Consider the following 23,324-nt stretch of genomic DNA (forward strand, 5'->3'; position numbering starts at 1 on the left):
GTGGAGGAATCACATGGTGTGGTGGGGGGTGTGTTGCAGATTGAGAGTATTTGGTGGCAAGGGTGGTCTCTTTCACCCTTCAACTCTTGCTTGAAAACCATGTATCCTGATTTCTCCAGAGTGGTCATTAACTGAACAACTGAACACCTAATGGTCTTAATTAAGGAAGGTTGGCCTTGGGTTTTCCTGCCCAGGGTTTAATCCTTCACAGTAGCTTGTGTGTGTGTGTGTGTGTGTGTGTGTGTGTGTGTGTGTGTGTGTTGGGAGGCTGTGGGGGGTGCAGAGCAGGTGGCCTTTCAGCCCATCATGTACATGCTAGTTAGTGAAGACTGATCCACTCTAATACCACCTTCTTGCACCAGGCCAGTAGCCCTGCACGTTCATCAAGAAGACATCCAAATACTTTTTAAACGTGGTGAGAGTTTACACACCTGAGTTTTCAGGGAGTACACTCTAACTTTTCATATCCCAAGCCAGGCCAAGAAAATGTTGCCTCAGCTCCCCTCTAATTACTTTCAATTTATATCTTCCCATGTGGTTCGACCACTGTGTTCAGGTAAATAGGTTGATCCTTATAATTCTATACACTTTAATTAAGCCACCCCTACAACCATCTCTGTTCTAAGGGAATGATCCCCAATCTTTCCAATTTTTCCACATAGTCAAATGTCTCCAGCACTGACCACATTCCTACAAATATCCAAAGGGTCCCTCTGCAGTGCAATCCCTCCTGTAGTGTGGACATCATTCCAGCTGTCGTCTAACTAGTGTTGCTTACAGTTCGACAATAACCTAACTACTCTTATATTCTGTGCCTTGACAAATAAAGGAAAACATTCTATATGCCATCTCATTGAATGGCCCATCCAATTTTAGCGATATGTGGATATACTCTCCAAGGTCCCTCTGTCCCTCCTACACTATTCAGTATTCTCCCATTTCTTGTGTCTCCCTTTATCCTGTGCTACATCCAAAATGCATTACCTCACACTTCTCCAGATTAATTTCCATTTTGCACTTCTCTGCCCAACCGACCAGATCATCTATATCCTCTTGTAGTCCAAAACCTCTCCTCACTGTTCACCACCGAAGCAATTTTGGGAAGGAAGTGAGTATCTCTCTGGTGCTAACCCACCCAATTATTTGCCCTTCCTGCCACATACCCTGCAACTTCAAGGGACTGGAAAATCATGCTCTGTTATATCCAAACTCTGGAATATGACACTTCTAAACTACATGATATGTCAAAAGTTAAAATACAATCCAGCAGAAGGAAGAATCACTTAAAATTCATCTTTATCGACTTATAGGGTCTTTTTTAAATTAACCTGTGAAGAAGTGTCATTACATACCTCTGGAGCAGTGTAGACTTGAACCTCCTGGTTCAAAGGTAGTGACACTGCTTGATGACTCCTTCAATTTAGACTTTACTAATGAGCACTTCATTAGTTGGGCTAATGAGATTGGTATAACACCATTATTTTGTTATCGCAGTTAAGTGTACTCAGTTAGTGATCAAACTTCTATTGCAACAGGATATTAATTACTCAATTCTGAAAATAAAATCAATACACACATACAAAAAATTAGTCACTGAATGTTTAAAAAACATGAAAGCAGTTTCTTCCAATCAGTTATATGCTACTTTTGTCTAAAGTCAGTAACTTGGGCCCGGAATGTTTGCTGGGTCTTGAGCGCTAGGAATTTCCAGATCCTGCAGAATCATTCCAGCAGTTTGGAAAGCTGGGGAGAAAATAAGCATTGTGGGAAATGTTGCTTTCCCTTCTGAGACATGCTCAGAACCACAACTGCCCTAAAGCACCAGAACAACCAGAGAGAAACTTCCAATGATCAACTGAGGTGTGTGAATGGCGTAAAGAATGAAGAACCAAAAAAAATCATTCTGATAATTTTGTACACTTTAAATCAGCTAATTCCAAGCTGGAGGATGCGGTTTGAGGTTTTGTTTTATCACTGATGTGAGTGCATGGTGAGCAGAAGGATATGCTTGAGGCCTTGGACATCAAGGCTGGAGTGGATCATAAAGCCCGATCTCAAGCATCTATGAAGTTATGATCTGATCATTGGTCACTGGAATGGGGAGCGGGATGGATTGTCCTGTCACTTGCGTCACATAAATGCAAGATTCACTTTTAACCACGTTTAGTAATATAGTTACGTGCAGGTGTCATGTTGAGAGATTATTCCTGGTGCATAACTGTATGAAAAGTGGTACATAAGTTGAAAATAAATACAAGATGGCAGGGTCAATTCTATGCTCCATAATCCTCCACACTGCAAGCAGTAACTTACATATTATCCATTTAATGTTCTTTGTTTTGCAGTTATGCATTGTGTTTCTTGCTTCAACAGTTAGAAGGTTTAGAGCTTTAGGACACCATTTGCTAACTGTGACAAAAAACCTGAAGTTCTGATGCGTAGTGCAAACAATTGTAAGGTTCCTTTTCAAAACATGTCTGTGTAACCAGAAAAAAGGCTGCACTTTGATTGAATTCCCCTCACATGCTAAGTGTATCTGTTCATAACATTTTGACATCTGTTACTTAATGCTTCAGAACTTCACTGTTATTCCTCAAATCTTAACAAGATGTGGAGCCACGGTGTTTTTTAAAACATTATATTCTCAAATGTCTGATACGATTCCTTTCTCTGCACACAGTCTCCTGCAGACCAGTGCAAGAAGATTCATGCAGGGGATGAAGTGATTCAAGTCAACCATCAAACTGTGGTAAGTGGTTTAAGTTTCAAAAAGGGATTGTGCTTTCATTGGTAGTTGAAGTTTCTTTTCCTTTGAGTTTTGATGAGGAGTTTATTTTTGAGGAGAAGGGCAGTAACTGTCCCTTTAATAATTAATTTAACATCCTTCCATTGCAGCACAAGGTATAGGACTATGAATTTGCAATGAATTGTGTGTACCTTAAAAACTCCCAGCATCATAGAATCCCTACAGTATGGAAGCAGGCCATTCAGCCCAGACCAATCCTCTGAAGAGGATCCCACACTATCCCTGTACCACGGGTAATCCCCCTAACCTGCACATCCCTGGACACTATGAGCAATTTACCAATCCACTTAACCTGCACAGTCTTTGGACTGTGGGAGGAAATACACCCAGGTGTAGGGGAGGATGTGAAAGCTCCATACAGACAGTCACCTGCAGGTGGAATTGAACCTGGGTATCTGGCACTGTGAGGCTGCAGTGCTAGCCACTGAACTACCATGTCACCCCAATGAATGGGTGTAATTATATAAGAATTGCTTGAAAACAAATTCTATGGTTCATCTAGTTTGCCTTACTGTCCTTACGGCACAATTTTTGATTCATCCTGTAATTATTCTCCAGCAGTTATCCCACAGCAGATCCAGAAATGCTGTAAGGGAAAACCCACATTGCAGGAGAACTTTAGTCAAAATCCTTTTATTCCTCCAAGAATGCTAAAATTGCCACATATTCTGTCCAAAATTACTCACATACTTGGATTTCCATTCCAAAGGCAGGGGTCAGGTGACAGGAATGAGGCCACTATTACAATCCTATCTCTGACTAGAGATGATCTTTCAAGCGCTTAGTCCTAGGTATGTAAGGAAGCTGTTTCCAAAATGACCAGGTTAAAAGGCTTCCATATATACTTCAAGCTGCTGATCACTTTAACCATCTCCCTTACTCAACCCCCCATACCCTGCAAACCCCCTTAGCCCTGATGAAACACACATGTTCCATTATGCTGGCTGAAACAGAGCTCATTTGTCCTGATTCCTGCTTTCATTGGATAATGGGAGTCCATCATCCACACAATAATTATTCCAGCTTACATCAGTGAAAGAGACTGCTTTTCCCCAGCTACATGGCCACAGAAAGTATTGCTGTTGTGCAATAAATGAAACATCTTTTGCCATGAAGACACAGAGAACTGGTTTGTGGTGTTTTGATTTTCATTATCCAAGTTGAACCTGCAGTAGCACCAACATACCAAGTCTAGGACTTCCTTTAGTAGTGCAAGCCTGATGTTAGACACAGAAGTAGGCTCATTTTACATCAGTATCGTATAACAACGGTATTTGTCTCATTTTGAGGATTGCAATTTCACTCAGCAAATTTTCATTACCAACATAATAAGCAGTAGTTTGTTTTACTGTTGATGGTGTCTATAATGTTAATATAATATCATATAACCACTTTAGTTTTACTGCTACATTATAAACATCTCTGTTGGCACCAGTTCCTCCATTTAGAGTAGCCTGTATTATCTGGTTTATTGACAGGCCTTTCATTATTTCTACTTGGCACTTTGCATGTATTTGCCCTGTTAGATTAATGAAGTAATTCCATCGTCAGGATCCCCAGTGGCAAATACCACTACTGGGGAATGAATATTGAATTTTAATTCAGGAATAGAAATAAGAAGCTAATGATGTCATGAAACTGTTGTTGATTGTCAGGAAAGCCCATCTGCTTCATTAATATCCTTTAGAAAAGGAAAAACTGCTGTCCTTACCTGGTCTGGCCTACATGTGACTCTAGACCCACAGCAATGTGGTTAGCTCTTAACTAGCCTCTGGGCAAATCATGCTTGGCAATAAACACTGGTTCAGATACCATGAATGCATATAAAGAAATGTAGGGAAATAACAGAGGTGTTGCAAGTTATTTTCAGGAACCCCTTCCCACTGTAGTTCCCCACTGCAAATTCAGATCCTGGAGTTCTCACGTCATTCCTATCCCTCTGTTCATGTGTAACTATTGAATCACAATCCATTCTAAATTCCAAGCTTCAGCCTTCTTCACACTTCTCTGTAGGTTCTTCAAAATTCTTACTTTTGTTGAATTCAGCAACTGTGACTTCTGAAAATTTCCACTTGAACTTAACAGCCATGATTCATTAAATTCAGAATTTGTTCAACAAAATCTGAGAGTTTCAAGAGGCAAATAAGCCTTATCACTGCAGCTTCTTTACATCAGTTTCAGCTCCTGTCGTTCATGAATGCAGGAAGTGTTCTTCAAATTGTCTTAAGGGCACCCTGCTTCCACTTCAATAACATTTCATTCCTAAGATCTGAAATCCATCACCTATTTATGTCTCAGTTAGACTAGCAAGCCTGATGGCACTTAGATGCCAAGCTACTGGTGTCTTAACTGTGAAACTTGCAAGGTTGTTTTAAAAACTTGAAATATTATATAAAACCATGATGAATCAACACTCAGCCATCAGTCTGAAAAAAACAGAAATTAAAATTAACCAAGAAACTGGGAACTGTTAATAAAACTTTTCGGCCGAGAGCTAGCAGAACATTATTACTGTACCTTAGAAAGCATACCGTAATATCCTTCAGAGAAAATACAGCTCTGCTCTTGCTCTTGAACCTGATCTATAAATGATCTTCCCCCAACACCATGTAGCTCATTTTAACATCCGGTGTACTGTTGTGGCAAATAATTCAATTTAAGATTCAACATTTGCTCCAAGCAAATAGATACAGGCAAAATCATAAGGAAGTATCTAAAAAGTCAAATCTCTGTACTCAGCTTCAGCCCTTGAATTTCCTGGATTGTTTGAATGCTCCACAATTCTAGCTACCTTTTTGATTTGTTTTGCTCTACATTAATACAATCTATTTTAAATTATAAGCTACATTAATTAAAATTCCTCTGCTAATGCCTAAAAAGAAAATATTTTCTTAAACTTAAGGCCAGCTTAAAATCTGGTATTGAGCAAAACCGTTTTATTGTTTGAAATGAATGTTGAGATTCTGATGCATAAGCAGTTGCTGAAATCCATAAGTATTTATGCTTGTTTAATAAATATTAATATAATTGTTATTCAAAACTACGGTATGCTTTCTAAGGTACTGTAATAATATTCTGTTGGCTCTCAGTGGAAAGGTTTTGTTGCCTGCTACAACACAGTTCCCAGTTTCTTGGTTAATTTTTATTTCTGTCTTTTCAGACTGATGATTGAGTGTTAATTCATTGATGGTTTTATTTAATATTTCAAGGATGCTTACATTGTTCAGTCCCAAGAAACTGTATACCTTGCAGTTTTTCACCTTTCTATCTGGATTTGACCTCATCCCCAGGTAGATAGCATAGTCGCTTCTTTATATGTTCTATATTAAGAGAGGCTTATTTGTGTAAAATCAATCTCATTCTCAGTGGATATGGCTTTCCAGACAAAGTCCACATTTGAGACAATATTGCCAATTTATTTTCAAAGTGACTGGCGCGTGAAATTAAACTGTCTCTTTATGATATTCAGGTTAAGTTTGTCCTGCAAATGTTAAAAGCAAAATGCAGAAAACTCCAGGTATTTTCCCTGGAGCTTTGGAGGCTCTTTGGTGGTGGTGGTGGGGGGGGGGGGGGGTGGTGGGGGGGGGGGGGGGTGTTGGCCTTACAGTAGTTATTAAAATCATGAGGGGCATGGATAGGGTGAATAGCCAGGGTAGCAGGGTCCAAAGCTAGAGGGCATAGGTTTAAGGTGAGAGGGGAAAAATTTAAAAGGGACATAAGGCACAACTTTTACATGCAAAGGGTGGTGCGTGTATGGAATGAGCTGCTAGAGGAAGTGGTGGAGCTGGTACAATTACAGCATTTAAAAAACAACTGGATGGGTATATGAATAGGAAGGGATTGGAGGGATATGGGCCAAATGTTAGCAAATGGGATTAGATTAATTTAGGATATCTGGTTAGCAAGGATGAGTTGGACCGAAGGGTCTGTTTCCATGTTTTATAACTCTAGGACTGGGCACTTACCAAACACTTGGGAATTATGTGCTCGATATATACCTAGAGCAGTATATACTTGGCACCAATATGATTATCTGGGAACGCATGAGAAATAGAAGGAGGAATAGAACACGTGACCCCTTGAGTGTACTGCATTTTCCAGTACAATCATGGGTAAGTCTGGTCTTCAGTTCCACTTTCCCTGGCTCTTAAATTCTTTTTTTCCCTTGACAGAGCAGAGGCTAGATTTTACCGTCCCTCACCAGTAGGTCTGAAGGTGGGTTTTGGGGGGAGCATGTTAAGTTTAGGGGTGACACTGCCACCTCTCCACACCTGCAGCCCCACTGCAGTTTTACCAGTGGAGGGCTTGGCATCAGCTAGTGCACCTCTAGTGTGCCAATTGAGGCCCTTAAGTTGGTAATTCCTGCCCATTTAACAGCTTTATCCTGCAGCCACTGGAACCTATTGGTGGTGGGAGAGCCGCATGCCCAACAGCCAACCTGGGTAGTTTTCCCTGCAAGTCTGGTTGCACATGGTATGGGAGGGAAAGGTGGTGTGTGCGGGAGGGGGAATCTCTCCTTAACTGGCTCCTTGGCTGATCAGAAGCCCCACCACCACTCAACAAGGTGTTACCCTCCTCGTTTCCCTCTCCTACCTCTCAAGCCCTAGCCCTCAGCCTTCTCATGGAACCTGCCAGCTTGGTGGCAATCAAGACCCCCAAACACTTTCAGTACAATTCAGCAATGAGCACAAATGCAATACCAGCAGTGGCCCACTGCTCCCAGTGGCGCTGTCCACTCTGGAGTTCTGCATTTTGGCAACTGAAGGTTGAGAGGCAGAAAACACACCTCCAGCTGTTAAGTGACCACTGGGATGCTATTCTTTGTCTGGACTAACATTTTTAGCTGGATTGGGAGTGCAGGGATCATGCTAACCCATATAAATGAGCCCAATGAAGTAGATAGAGACTGTGAGAGACAGACTGAATGAGATGCGTTCAGAGATGCATCCAGTTATCAGACATAAGCCAAAGTTAACTCTGGAGAAATCTCGTTGATACAAAGCAATGCTAATAGAACTGGAGTGAATGCCTTCTCCATTTCCTCAGTATTTAGTCAGGGGTAAGTGTTGAGTAATAGGGTAGGAGAATGGGTCTTGCTGGGTTACTCTTCGGAGGGTCGGTGTGGACTTGTCAGGCTGAAGAGCCTGTTTTCACACTGTTGGGATTCAATGAAAAGTTCAGCCCCTATCAGCTCCACCAATACACATCCCATCACTGATGACGGTAAGTAGAAATTTACCATTGAGGCAAGCAACCATTCAAAGCTCCTCAGCTCCTTCGAGTTCCATTTTCTGTTATGAATCTGTGACCCAAGCATCTTGTCAGTGCTGCCAAAGTAAAGTAGTGTCCTTTCACCATTACTGTGCTGCCAAATTCCAGGTCTCTTGCCCCTGTTCTACAGAGTCTCACATCCAATTATCTCTTGCTCCACTGGACAAGGGACCTCTTGTTCTACCAGAGCTCTACACTGTTGTTGTTGCAGTGGGCCCTGGTTCCCCGTCTCCACTGCCTTCTCATCCAGAACTGATAAATATCATGGGGCAACTTTTCCACAGGGATTTTCCTGATATCCTGACACCAAAATCTATGGTTTGGAGGACTGAAGATCTCAAGAAACATAATCACATTGAAATGCCATATGATCCAGTTTCTGAACTTTATTATTGAAATAACTCCACAGAGACTGGCATCCAGTCACGAAGTTACCCTTTATTGATACATGCATAATGCTTGACACTGATCCAGCTTCCTCAGAGCCAGCTGTCAGAGTGAACAGACCTTCTGATACTCCTGTTTATTTTTTTTAAATTTTATTAAACAATTACAAAAGAGGTTACAGAAAAACAGTTAACATTTACAGCTGTATACAACAGCAATTTTACAAGGGAGAGGAGCAGCAAAGCCAGGCCCCAACCGTTCAACCAATTGAGGACAAACCACAAATCCCAGTTTCAAATATGAAAAGACAGCAACAATGGCATTTATACGTAAGACAATCCTGTTACATAAAAAAGTGCAGACAATACAGACCCAGCAAGCCCCCGTCCCTCCCACCTTCCGACCACTCTAAGGCAGCCCACCCCGACACACTTTCTGGCTCTTGGTCCACCCCATGCCCCTTCCAGTTCTCAATCCGCCCTGACACACCTTTCGACCACCTCTAAGACAGCCCGCCCCAGTACCCGCTCAGGGTGACAGTGGTCAGGACGGCCTACCCACCTTCCGGCTTCACGAACCACCCTCAGCACCTTTCAACCACCTGTGGGGCAGCCCGCTCCAGTACCCGCCCAGGGTGACAACGCTGAGGATGGCTACCCACCTTCTGGCTCTCGGTCTGCCCCTACATACCGTTGGGTTCTCACCCACCCAGATGCGCCGTCTGCCCAGTGGGCTACTCTGACACACCTTCCGGCCACCTCTAGGACAGCCCATCCCCTTCCCTGGGACAACAGTGTGCAGGGTAGCCCACAAGTCTCACTCCTGTTTATAATATTTTATTAAACAAATTACAAAACACGGTTTACAAAAAACAGTGAACATTTACAGCTGTATACAACAGCAATTTTACAAGGGAGAGGAGCAGCAAAGCCAGGCCCCAAACCCTCATGTGCAACCAGTTTACAGGGAGATGAGGACAAACCTCAAATCCCAGTTTCACTTATAAAAGACAGCAACAATGACATTTGTACATAAAAAGCTAATCCAGATACATAAACAGTGCATACAATACAGACCCAGCAAGCCCCCATCCCTCCTACCTTCTGGCCACTCTAAGGCAGCCTGCCCCTACGTATCTTCCGGCTCTCGGTCCACCCCATGCCCCTTCCAGTTCTCGGTCCGCCCTGACACACCTTTCGACCACCTCTAGGATAGCCCACCCCAGTAGCCACCCGGGGTGACAGTGGTCAGGATGGCCTACCCACCTTCCAGCTTCATGAACCACCTTTCAACCACCTCTGGGGCAGCCCGCCCCGGTACCCGCCCGGGGTGACAGCGCTGAGGACGGCTACCCGCCTTCTGGCTCTCGGTCTGCCCCTACGTACCGTTGGGCTCTCACCTACTCCGATGTGCCGTCCGGCCAGTGGGCTATCCTGACACACCTTCCGGCCACCTCTAAGACAGCCTGTCCTCTTCCCTGGGATGACAGCGTGCAGGGTAGCCCACAAGCCTCACTCCTGTTTATTTTTAAAATATTTTTTCTTTTTTCTATCTTTTTTCTTTTTTTTCTTTTTTTTTCTTTTTTTCTCTTTTCTAAACCCCACACTACTGCCTAACTGCGGTAGTGCTTATTTTTCCCCAGCACCCATGGTGTGTGTGTGTGTGTGTAGATGTGAGACACAGTGAAAGACACAAAGTGCACAAATCTTTATTCAATTTCCACACCAGGAAGATAGGAAAAACACCCGAGTGGCCAGTGTCAAGCACTGCCCTTCAAACCACAGGGCAATGCTGTGTGATCAAAACAGTGAAGGGGAGGGTAGGGACTAAATCAAAATAGAGTCGGACGGGGAAATAATTCACTCCACTCCCTGCAGTGCCCACCTCTCCCTGAACGACTCCAGGGTGTTGGTGGACACTGCGTGCTCCTTCTCCAAGGACACCCGGGCTCTAACGTAACCCCGGAAGAGGGGCAGGCAGTCGGCCCTAACGACTCACTCCTGTTTTTTTTTCTGTTTTTTTTTATCAAAATAGAATTGGAGGGAGAAATGATGCACTCCACTCCCTGCGGCGCCCACCTCTCCCTGAACGACTCCAGGGTGTTGGTGGACACCGCGTGCTCCTTCTCCAAGGACACCCGGGCTCTAACGTAACCCCGGAAGAGGGGCAGGCAGTCGGCCCTAACGACTCACTCCTGTTTATTTTTTATTTTTTTTCTTCTTTTTTTTTTACAGCAGTGGTGGAGGTCCTGGGGAGGGGCCCCAAGGCAAGCAGCAACAGGAACAGTCCTCGCACAGTCACAGTCAGTCACAAAATGGTCCAAATCTCAAAAGGCAAAACACCTGAGTGGGCAGTGACAAGCACTGCCCTTAAATTCCCTGTTTGTTTTTTTTTTGACAAGCACTGCCCTTAAATTCCCTGTTTTTTTTTCTTATATTTAACCCCCACACTACCGCCTAAGGGCAGGCAGTCGGCCCTAACGACTCACTCCTGTTTATATTTTCTTTTTTTCTTTAATTGAAATTAGGGGAATAAAGGTGGATATTTTTAATCCAATTTTTAAAAGGTGGCACAAATTTTTAAATCCTAAAAGGTAAGCAAAGATTGAAATTAAATATTTACACTCCTGGGCATGGAAGAGCTGTAACATGGAAAATGCTATTCTCACCATTTCCCTTGAAGTAACTGCAGAGGCCAGCTCCCATCACCAAGTCAAGTACAGTGACAATTCTCCTCGACTGAGGACATTCTAATCTCCTAGTTATATTTTTTTTTCTTTTTTTTGTCAAGTGGCCAGTCACCACTCCAGGGTGTTGGTGGACACCGCGCGCTCCTTCTCCAAGGACACCTGGTACATTTTTTTTCTTTCTTTTTTTTGTAACCACGGAAGAGGGGCAGGCATCTCCTAGTTATTTATTTTTTTTTTCCTGTTCTTTTTTTTTCTTTTTTTTTCTTTTTTTTTTATTTTTTCCCCAGCACCCATGGTGTGTGTGTGCAGGTGTGAGACACAGTGAAAAGACACAAAGTGCACAAATCTTTATTCAATTTCCACCACCAGGAAGATATGAAAAACACCCGAGTGGCCAGTGACAAGCACTGCCCTTCAAACCACAGGGCAATGCTGTGTGAGCAAAACAGTGAAGGGGAGGGTAGGGACTAAATCAAAATAGAGTTGGAGGGAGAAATGATGCACTCCACTCCCTGCGGCGCCCACCTCTCCCTGAACGACTCCAGGGTGTCGGTGGACACCGCGTGCTCCTTCTCCAAGGACACCCGGGCTCTAACGTAACCCCGGAAGAGGGGCAGGCAGTCGGCCCTAACGACTCACTCCTGTTTATTTTTTTTTTAAGGACACCCGGATATGATTTTTTTTTTCTCTCTTTTTTTTTCTTTTTTCTCCCCCACACTACCACCTAAGTGCGGTAGTGCTTATTTTTTTCCCCAGCACCCATGGTGTGTGCGTGTAGATGTGAGACACAGTGAAAGACACAAAGTGCACAGATCTTTATTCAATTTCCACCACCAGGAAGATAGGAAAGACACCCGAGTGGCCAGTGACAAGCACTGCCCTTCAAACCACAGGGCAATGCTGTGTGAGCAAAACAGTGAAGGGGAGGGTAGGGACTAAATCAAAATAGAGTTGGAGGGAGAAATGATGCACTCCACTCCCTGCGGCGCCCACCTCTCCCTGAACGACTCCAGGGTGTCGGTGGACACCGCGTGCTCCTTCTCCAAGGACACCCGGGCTCTAACGTAACCCCGGAAGAGGGGCAGGCAGTCGGCCCTAACGACTCACTCCTGTTTATATTTTTTTTTTTTTTCTTTTTAACCAGTCCAATCTCTCCAGCAGGGAAGGAAACACTCAAGTGGCCAGTCACAACTCCAGGGTGTCAGTGGACACCCGCGTGCGCCTTCTCCAAGGACACCCAGGCTCTAATCTCATGCCCTGTTTCTATTTTTCTTTTTTTTCCTTTTTTTTTTTCTTTTTTTTTTCTTTTCTTTTTTTTTCTTTTTTTTTTAACCCCCACACTACCACCTAAGTGCGGTAGTGCTTATTTTTATCCCCAGCACCCATGGTGTGTGTGTGCAGGTGTGAGACACAGTGAAAGACACAAAGTGTACGAATCTTTATTCAATTTCCACCACCAGGAAGATAGGAAAAACACCCGAGTGGCCAGTGACAAGCACTGCCCTTCAAACCACAGGGCAATGCTGTGTGAGCAAAACAGTGAAGGGGAGGGTAGGGACTAAATCAAAATAGAGTTGGAGGGGGAAATGATGCACTCCACTCCCTGCGGCGCCCACCTCTCCCTGAACGACTCCAGGGTGTCGGTGGACACCGCGTGCTCCTTCTCCAAGGACACCCGGGCTCTAACGTAACCCCGGAAGAGGGGCAGGCAGTCGGCCCTAACGACTCACTCCTGTTTATTTTTTATTTTTTATTTTTTTTTCTTTTTTTTTTCTTTTTTTTTCCCTTAACCCCCACACTACCACCTAAGTGCGGTAATGCTTATTTTTATCCCCTGCACCCATAGTGCGTGTGTGCAGGTGTGAGACACAGTGAAAGACACAAAGTGCACAAATCTTTATTCAATTTCCACCACCAGGAAGATAGGAAAAACACCCGGGTGGCCAGTGACGAGCACTGCCCTTCAAACGACAGGGCAATGCTGTGTGATCAAAACAGTGAAGGGGAGGGTAGGGACTAAATCAAAATAGAGTTGGAGGGAGAAATGATGCACTCCACTCCCTGCGGCGCCCACCTCTCCCTGAACGACTCCAGGGTGTCGGTGGACACCGCGTGCTCCTTCTCCAAGGACACCCGGGCTCTAACGTAACCCCGGAAGAGGGGCAGGCAGTCGGCCCTAACGACTCACTCCTGTTTATATTAGTCAGCCAGGGCTCTCTGATTGAACTGGGTTAACAAGCCCAATCAGGGAACTCATTTTCTATGAGGTCCACCTGGCTGACCTCATTACAATCACTACAATAACCAGTCAGGGCGAGATAATAACCACATAGCTGCCCGGGTGTCCTTGGAGAAGGAGCACGCGGTGTCCACCAACACCCTGGAGTTGTGACTGGCCACTTGAGTGAAAAAAAAGAAAAAATAAAAAAAAGAAAGAAAAAAAAACCACATAGCTATGGAATTATATGTAAAATAAAGAACACTTATTTCCACTTTCCCATGTTACATCACTGAATTCAAACAGCAATATCTCAGGAAATATCTCAGAACACCATTCAATCAAAATGGAATCAATATTTGTTCAGTGACTGTACGTCAGCTATCTCTCGCAAGATATAAATTTTCCTATTGCTATAAATCAAAATATCCTCAGCTAACTCTGAGGAACTCCGTGAGAGATTAAAAACAAATTGCCATTTCTGAACATTTGAAATGAAAGCTGACTATACTAGAAGCAGCCAACCTCCTTAAATCGAAAAATCCTTTTAACTTCCAGAGTGTTCATCCTTGTTGGTGCAGAGCCTGAGCTGAAGTCAATGTTAACCAGTCTTCTTTCCTGCCAATTCTTGTTTCATGCATTAACTTTCTTTTGGAGATGACAACAGTGAAACACAGCGTACAGGAGCGGCTCTTCAGCACATTTGCATTCCATTGTCTCGGTAAAGAACCTGTGACACACTGACGGAGCAGAAAGAGACTGCTTTGTAATTTTATGCATGGAGGATTCCACTAGCTTACAGTGAATTGACAAGTCACAAATCAGTGATGCTTTCTGAACAGTGAACTCCATTGCCATGGCTACATCCTTCTCTTTGGAGAGGTGTGAGCTGGGATGTGAGTCCTTCACTGCTCTGTGCCTTTACACATTTGATGAACTTTGATGTGTTGAGAACCCTGACACAGAGATTTTAAAATGGAAACATTTTCCAAGATTAGAATAGCTGGATGAATGAAATTGTATTTTTAATATAAGTGAGACTGCTTATGTTAGGCATGACCACATGTCCTAAATAGATTTTCTCACTTCCGGCACTCCAGATTGCTGTTGGCTATCTATCAGAAGTCGCTTACATTCGGTAACACAGGGCTGGTATTTAGAACATTGAACATAGAATATTACAGCACAGTACAGGCCCTTCAGCCCTTGATTTTGCACGTACCTGTGGAATTAGTCTGAAGCCCATCTAACCTACACTATTCCATTCTCGTCCACATGCCTATCTGAAGCCTATTTAAATTCCCTTAAATTTGGTGAGTCTCCTACAGATGCAAGCAGTGCATTCCACACCCTATTATTCCCTGAGTAAAGAAGGTACTCCTGATATCTGTCCTATATCGATCACCCCTCAATTTAAAGCTATTTCTCCCTGTGCTAGCCATCGCCATCCGAGGAAAAAGGCTCTCACTGTCCAACCTATCTCACCTTCTGATTATCTTTAGCTTTCATTTAAAGGGTTTATTTAAGTTAGCATTTAAATATACTCTTTAAATGAGAGCTAAAGATAATCAGAGGATTAGATAGGTTGGACAGTGCAATGCTTTTGGAGGTGGGGGCTACATTTAAATGGTAATTATCTCACTCAGAAAGCTTCACCTTCCAGAAACCAATGCTAAATGGATTGGTGGTGCAGTGGGTGTCTGCAGTCTAAGTCTGGCAAGCCTCAAAGATCCTACAGGATTTCCTACCTGTCTACAATCTACAAATGTTTCCCATTTACATTGATACATGTGTGTTACCATCGGGGTGGGTGAGAGCCCAATGGTACGTAGGGGCAGACCAAGAGCCAGAAGGCGGTTAGCTATCCTCAGCGCTGTCACCCCAGGCGGGTTGTCCCAGAGGTGGCCAAAAGGTGCCGAGGGTGGTTAGTGAATTTACATTGATACATGTGGGTTTTCTTGCTGTAATTGAGCACAAGGAGCCTCTGTGGGAGAGGTCAGGGTTAGGGGTGTGTATGTCCTGATGTGGACTTGAATCACTTGGAGCAAGTGGTTCCCAGTTTTATTGCCTAGCCTCTACTGTGTCAGCTGACTTCAGTCATGATAGTGATTGTTCCCTCTACCCGACAGCAGAATAGCTGGGCGAGGGAGAATGCTTACTTTCTTCCAGGGATCTCAAGTCTGCTGGTCGTGCACCAGACTGAGTTTTATATTTGTAGCATGACTGCTGACAAAATGGTTCATGCTGGTACGGTGGCTCAGTGGTTAGCACTGCTGCCTCATAGCACCAGGGACCCGGGTTCGATTCCTGCCTCAGGCCACGGTCTGTGTGGAGTTCTCCCTGAATCTGCATGAGTTTCCTCCGGGTGCTCCGGTTTCCTCCCACAGTGCAGGTTAGGTGAATTGGCTATACTGTAGTGTTATTGCCTTGTAGTGTTCAGGTATGTGCAGGCTAGGTGCATTAGTCATAACGAATGTGGGGTTGAAGGTATAGGGTGGGGTGGGGTGGGGTGGGGTGCTGTTCGGAGGATCGGTATGGAATTAATGGACCAAATGCCTCTATTTGATTTGGAGGGATTCTTTGAAAGACCAGAACAGAGGTGAGGAGGGTTTTTGCTGTTGGGAGTGGGAGCAGCCATTGCCACTCCAGGACCTGTCTGTGGCTCACAGAGTGCCCAGATTCCACTCCTCTGTCCAATCCCAGCTTGCCGAGAGTCTGCAGTGTTTAATGGGAAAGTGCTAATCGTGTTGGGAAGAGATCCCTTAATGGGCTATGTCATTAGTTCAGTTGACCTCTGGACAGGGAGCTGGTGCTGTGCCTTTTCCACTGATGTAATGGCATGGTGGCAGAAAGAGGGTGAGCACTTGCTTCAACTGCCTTGACAGGCACCCTTCCTGCCACACATGGCACCCACCTCCCAGCCGAATGCTGATTTGACAGAGCTCAGTAACACTTACATGCAGATACAGGATTGCAGAAACTGGACTGCTCCCTCTGATTGATCACCCTGCTGACACCTTCTAGATTGACTAGCTCATGAGGAAGGGATAATTCAAGGAATTGCTAAGCAGGACATTCATTTTCCCTTGCAATATGTATATTGATGGCTGTGATCGTGCAGAACATTAAATGTTGAAATAGGGACTAAAGTGAATTCTCTGGGCAGAACATTCCCAGGCCTTCAACAATGTTGGCTATGGCAAGAAATGTGGAAGAGTGACGTGAGAAGGGAACTGAGACCTTTCTTGACATTGAGACCAGAATGTTGCATTTTCCAACTGATTTCCTGACATTGAGGCAATCTTCCTGCAAATGATCTGAACGAGGCCTATTAACAGAAATTATCATCCTCAAAATTACTTAATCTCTCCTCATAAGGCATCCCCACCCAGCCAGATAGGAACTACACGCTGTCAATGCCTGACATAAACATTTCTGACGTGAAGATTTCCAACACGAAAGTCAAGAGTGGGTAAAATGTGGTCTGTGATGGGCATTGGGGAAAGAGTAGCAATGATTAGGAGGGGTTTCTCAAGTGGCGTGTGGCAACATTCTGATAAGTTGTATGGCTTGGAGCTTAATCTGTGATAGGAATGGAAGTATGCAATTATATATGCAAAGAAGTGTCTGCTGTTGCACTTATATGTCCTGAGAGCATTGGTTTGTGGCTGCTGTGCCACTGTTTTGTTGGTGATGGCCAACCCCAGATTGCCAGATTGCTGGTTGAATGATTGAAGTCCCTGGAGTTCATGCCAGGGATGATGGTGTGTGATGGGATGTCCTGGCAGCAGTGAGTGCTTTCAGGTTTGGAGCATGGGAAAATTGGCTTTAGGCTGGACAAGACTAGCATCAGATTAACATTGGAGCAGCACGATGGCTCAGTGGTTAGCACTACTGCCTCCCAGCACCAGGGTCCCAGGTTCGATTTCAGCCTCAGGTGACTGTCTGTGTAGAGTTTGCACATTCTCCCTGTGTCTGCCTGGGTTTCCTCTGGGTGCTCCAGTTTCCTCCCACATCCAAAGATGTGCAGGTCAGGTGAAATGGCCATTCTAAATTGCCCATAGTATTAGGTGCATTAGTCAGAGGGGAATGGTTCTGGATGGGTTACTCTTCGGAGGGTCGGTGTGGACTGGTTGGGCCGAAGGGCCTGTTTCCACACTGTAGGGAATCGAATCTATCCTTGAATGTTGCCACCCAGATTGACAGGGTTGTTAAATCCCTGAAAGTTGCCACCCAGATTGACAGGGTTGTTAAGAAGGCATACAGTGTCTTGGCCTTTATTAATAGAGGGATTGAGTTCCGGAACCAGGAGGTTATGCTGCAGCTGTACAAAGCTCTGGTACGGCCACACTTGGAGTATTGTGTACAGTTCTGGTCACCGCATTATAAGAAGGATGTGGAAGCTTTGCAAAGGGTGCAGAGGAGATTTATTAAGATGTTGCCTGGTATGGAAGGAATGTCTTACGAGGAAAGGCTGAGGGCCTTGAGGCTGTTCTCGTTAGCGAGGAGAAGGTTGAGAGGTGACTTAATAGAGACATACAAGATAATCAGAGGTTTAGATAGGGTGGACAGGGAGAGCCTTTTTCCAAGTATGGGAACAGCAAACACGAGGGGACACAACTTTAAAGTGAAGGGAGATAGGTATAAGACAGATGTCAGAGGTAGTTTCTTTACTCAGAGAGTAGTAAGGGTATGTAATACTTTGGAATAGATTCGCCAAGTTTAAGTGCATTTAAGTCGTCATTGGACAGGCATATGGACGTACATGGAATAGTGTAGGTGGCATGAGCTTCAGATTAGTATGACAGGGCGGTGCAACATCGAGGGCCGAAGGGCCTGTTCTGCACTGTAATGTTCGATGTTCTATGTTCTATGTTCTAATCTGATTAATGTTAATACCTCCCATTAACTATGGTAGGTAATTAATGAGGTGGGTTTTGAATGATAGCATGAGCAATCTCACTAAGTCTCATGAAAAGCTACACTCCACAAAGCTCGACAAAAATGACACTTTGCCAAAATATAATGTTTCTATTTCAGTGTAAATCTGCCACAGCCAGAACATGACTTAAAATCACTGACAAGGCTACCAGTAAGTTTCCACTGTAGTTTTCTAATTGAATATCATGTCAGACAGTGGACACTGAGTAATTTATGTTTCCACATTTTAATTGACTTCTTAAACTGTAAAAGGAATTTGATTCTTCTTATGATTGAAGAGGACTGGCAAAAATTGTTAAGCCGAAACAGGTACTTTTTTGTAGAGTAACCACATCCACCCTTTTCAGCAAAAGGAACTGATTAATGTTTTAGGTGCAATAACATCTTTTGACCAGATGTAGCTCAATTGACATTGAAAGAAACTGTACGAAAAAAACTCCCACATCCCCTTTCCATCCATAGCCTCAGTAATCTGATTCCTGAGCCAGTTGAGATTATATGCCTTGCTGTTGGTTTTCAGGTTTTCCTGGCCTATTTAGTTAATCTGAGAATTGTAGAAGCAACTGTCCACAATTCATCCCATTGTATCTGTGCTAGCTGTTTGAGTGAACTCTTCTGTGACTCCCAATCCATGCTCTAAAGAGTATTTTACATCTTTTTTCTTCGGGTGGTTGGGTGTTTAACACCAAGATTCAGTATACACGGGGTTGACAATCAAATTCAAAAGGCCCCAGAGAACCTGTAAAAGGATCAGTGAAGGAGGTGACAAATAAGAATGAAATCACACTTGAAAATTATAAAGAAGGAATCTGTGAGGAGTTACTTCTCCAGTCTTAGATACTGTTTCTCCCATAATTACGGCCCCAGTTTCCTCAATCCCTTCCTCCTGTCTTTTCTGCTCCTCAGAACAAAAACAGAATCCATCAAGAATTGTCATTTTACATCTAACTTCAACCAGTGTTCAACATAGCGGGAGCAATCTCGAACTAACCCAGTCACCTTGATACATTCTGTGGAGTCTTTAAACCTGTACCATTGGGATTTCCATGTTCTCAGTTGGCCTGTTTGTTGTGATATGGTCCTTTAGCAATGCAGCATTAACGACGAGGCAAAGATGTAAACCTGGGAGCTTCCCAGCCAAGATTTTGTAGAGAGGCGGGAAATACTTGAAGGACATAGGACATGTGTTGTAGCAGAAATGTCCTAGGGCAACAATACCTATGACTGAACGGCCCTCTCAGTGAACTCTCTGCTCATCCCAAATGGGACGAGGGCTAAAAATGTGTGGTCCATATAATAGGCTGCCCCACTTTCTACTGGCTGAGACATCACTCATATCTTTGTAGAGTCGCTCTCATTTTTGTAGTCAAAGGAATAAAGGCCCTGGATTGAGCATCTTAATGATTGGTCTAATGTTGTACACATGACTGTTTGCAATGAAGTTATTCTGGACTTCACCAAATTAGTATCTCCAAAGGAACAAATTGTGGAGAAAATGGTCTCGGAGAGTCAAACCAGGAATAAAATTACTAAAATTTCAGTCAGCTGTAAGATCATGAAGAACATTGCCAACAAAGATCCAACAATCCCTTTATCATGTGTTTCCCCTTTCTCAACTTTACATTAGATTACATTACATTACAGTGTAGAAACAGGCCCTTCGGCCCAACAAGTCCATACCGACCCGCCGAAGCACAACCCACCCATGCCCCTACATTTACCCCTTACCTAACACTACGGGCAATTTAGCATAGCCAATTCACCTGACCTGCACATCTTTGGGCTGTGGGAGGAAACCCATGCAGACACGGGGAGAACGTGCAAACTCCACACAGTCAGTCGCCTGAGGCGGGAATTGAATCCAGGTCTCAGGCGCTGTGAGGCAGCAGTGCTAACCACTGTGCCACCATGCCGCCCACCATTTACCTTGAACGAGGTGGCAGCTCATTGGGAATCCCAACACCTGGCAGAAGGTGAGGTCATCAAACAAATTAAAGCAGCCTATCACATCGATTAATGACTTGATCTCTTTTGCTAGAAGATCAGAGAACAGACTTCAGAACATGTCTGTGCCTCACCCTTTTACATTCAGCAATAACCCTTTAGCGAAAGTTTTGTTTTTATTTTGCTGCAGAGTATATGTGTGTTGGGGATATTTGGAGAGATAACTATTTATGTTTCTATATTACTGTGTATACTAATCATTTATTGCATCTTTATTGATTAAGTTTGTTTTGGTAAACTAATAAATATGTTTATTAAGAAACTTGGTTGATGGATCCTTTGTTTTAAATCTGATAGAGATTAGGTATATAATTAGTTACCTTGGTAACTGGAAAAAGTTAATGTTAAGTTTTATGAACCATGGAGTTGTGTGATTGGAGTGACAGTACACTTCTCCAAGCTGAGTCCATCATACTTTTGTTCTTTTTTCCCCTTTCTGCCAGTTTCTCACCCTTTCTGATTGCCTGGAGTGGATTTGTAGTTTGAATGTTACATTTTACTGTGGGGTGAGAGGCAGAATGGAAACTGAGGGGCCCACTTGTTCCTGCCCCAGCTATCTGAGTTTATCCATTCAAGTGTCATTAGTGTCTGTGTAGCTCGACAGAAACAAAATCAATCTGTGACCAATCTGTACCGTAAACCAGGATGCCATGTGACAAAGGGTTAATGCCACCAACAGGGGATGAGTCACAGTTAGAATTGTAAGAGCTTCTTGCTCTTTGAATCTGTCTTTAGTTGTTTTTTTTTAAAGGTGAAATAAAGACTTTAAACATAAGCATACAGATGCTGCCAACTGGCTCAGCAGAACCTAATAATACAATCAGCCATTGACTCAGAAGCAAGATTCTGCCCTTGTGCCACTCCGTTATATTTGATATTAAGGACGCCCAAACTTTATTGCATCTAACACCCAAAAAATGTAGCTGGAAATGAAAAACTTATAGATGACTGGGTTATCAAAAAGCCTTGGTAGCTTGTTACAGAATTACTTCAAAATGGTTCCAACATTGGTTCGCCCTCTGTCTGTTTTGGATGACCTCAAATTGATGACACAATGTCATCTCATTCAATATTTCATCAGAATTGTTGGAAAGAGACGTAGGGGGAGGTAATGCACCTGGCATGGAGACAGAAATGTCAACCCCCATGTTTCTGACAATCTCGTTGGTCTGTTGGAACATTAGCTCAAATGATTGGAGCCATGATCAAGTGTGGACAACAAAGTTACATAGAGATCGGTGCCAGGAAAGTGAAACAGTCTTGGCATGTGAAGTTCGAGTCGGTTGGTAAATGAGCAGTGGAGGGAGTAACAAGAGGAAACAGTTGAGTTATTGGACCAATTATAACCTTGGGAAGAAGTGGGTGTGGAATGATTGGAGTTTGCCTTGGGGAAGGATGAAGTCCTCAGCTCATTCAGTTGGTCTGCTGCACCTATCTGTTCACTCTTTGCATCAGGCCACAAGTGACCAGCCAGACTTGAGTTAGGCCTGAACTCCAATGGTATGAGAACATGCTGGGGTGAGGTGGCCCATGCTGGTGCTATGTATTTAGGGGAAAGGAGTGATACCACAACTAAAAGCACATCCTGGCAAAGGATGTGATATCCTTTATAAATTTTTTTTTAATGTATTGATCACTCAGTCATATTTTGGCTGATGTCATGAAATAGGTTTAGAAGTGTTCAGTCAGTTGTGTAGTGGAAACTTTTGTCATGAAATTGACTCATTCATTGTGATTATATCATTCCAAAGTAACCGTGTACAGATGGTTCTAGAATGTGGAATCAAGCCCAGTGGTTTGCTCCTGACATCTGATTGATTCTTGTTTCTTTGATTGGATTGCTCGAGAGTCACCTTTCAAATTCAGTGGCCTGAAGTTTTAAGGAAAATATCCTGTCTTTTTTCATCATCTAGAATAAGGAAGGGATGAAATTCCTTGATGACCCCTTTGTTCACATGTATGTTTTTGTGATACAGGTCAATGATAGGCAATGGTGTACATAAGGGAAATGCATACAAATTTTATTCTGATGACATAAATATATTTATTTATTTAGTGATAGTTAACAGAATTTCTAGTAACAGCTTACCTTGAAAATGTCCATTCAACTTACCTGAACTTTTTTTTACCAAATATTGAAGAAAATCAGCATATTAACACAACAGTTATTACATAAACAGAAAATTGTAAAGTCAACTACAGTCCATGCTTTCTCCGCACCCCTCCCCCCCCCCTCCCCCCCCCCACCCTTCCCTGCCATCTCTGCTTGAGTATTAGTGACTGAAACATAACCCTGTTTTCCCCTGTTGGACAGCGTAACTTTCACCTCTCAATCCTGATGGGCAGAACAGGCAGCTCCCAGGTCTCCTTCAGGTGTTCCTTCACACTTTGGACTTTGTAACACTCAATTACATAATCTGATGTTGCTCAGAATGCATTACATTGGATAACATCATTCTCCATATACAATAAACTCTATCCACCCCATTGAGGTATTTCAAGCTGCCAATCACTTTCTGTGTAATTGTGACTGATTTCTCTAACTTATGGGACATACTTCTCAATAGACAAACAGGAAGACATCTCCTCAAAGCTTCGAGGACCATTGAGCTGCAACAATGGAGGCTTTCCAGGATCCCTTTGAACCTAAATAGACCAAATGGCTTCCTAAACTGTAATAATCATGTTTCATATAATAGCGACAAACACTTCACCCTCTTTGCATCTTTATAGTTAGTCCAGTGTTAAATATATGCTTGAGGTTGCTTTATTTAACCAAATTTATTTAACCAGCATTTATTTGGTTGCATGCTTTTTCAATTCCAATTGAGTATAATTTTTTGGTTCAGAAAATTAAATATTGCTGCCAAAAGGCAAACTGCGGCTAACTGTCAATCATCATTTATTGGAGCATTCTCCATGGCAACACCTATACCAATCAGAGTTCACTTGCCAACCAACAGCACTGTCCCCACATGCAACGTAAATGTCAGATTTCCTCTTGAATC

The 23,324-nt window shown here is 43.4% G+C and overlaps 1 protein-coding gene across 3 annotated transcripts in view; it reads left to right on the forward strand.

The window, feature by feature from the left end:
- The window catches only part of LOC140495730 (connector enhancer of kinase suppressor of ras 2), a 577,745-nt gene that overhangs the window by 297,029 nt on the left and 257,392 nt on the right, over positions 1-23,324 (forward strand). For all 3 annotated transcript variants that reach the window (XM_072594776.1, XM_072594774.1, XM_072594775.1), the window contains exon 8: positions 2,681-2,749. In XM_072594776.1, the coding sequence (XP_072450877.1) occupies positions 2,681-2,749 (69 nt within the window). The remainder of the gene's footprint in view (positions 1-2,680; positions 2,750-23,324) is intronic.

This window comes from Chiloscyllium punctatum, chromosome 25 (genome assembly GCF_047496795.1).
Source record: "Chiloscyllium punctatum isolate Juve2018m chromosome 25, sChiPun1.3, whole genome shotgun sequence".
Lineage (NCBI taxonomy): Eukaryota > Metazoa > Chordata > Chondrichthyes > Orectolobiformes > Hemiscylliidae > Chiloscyllium > Chiloscyllium punctatum.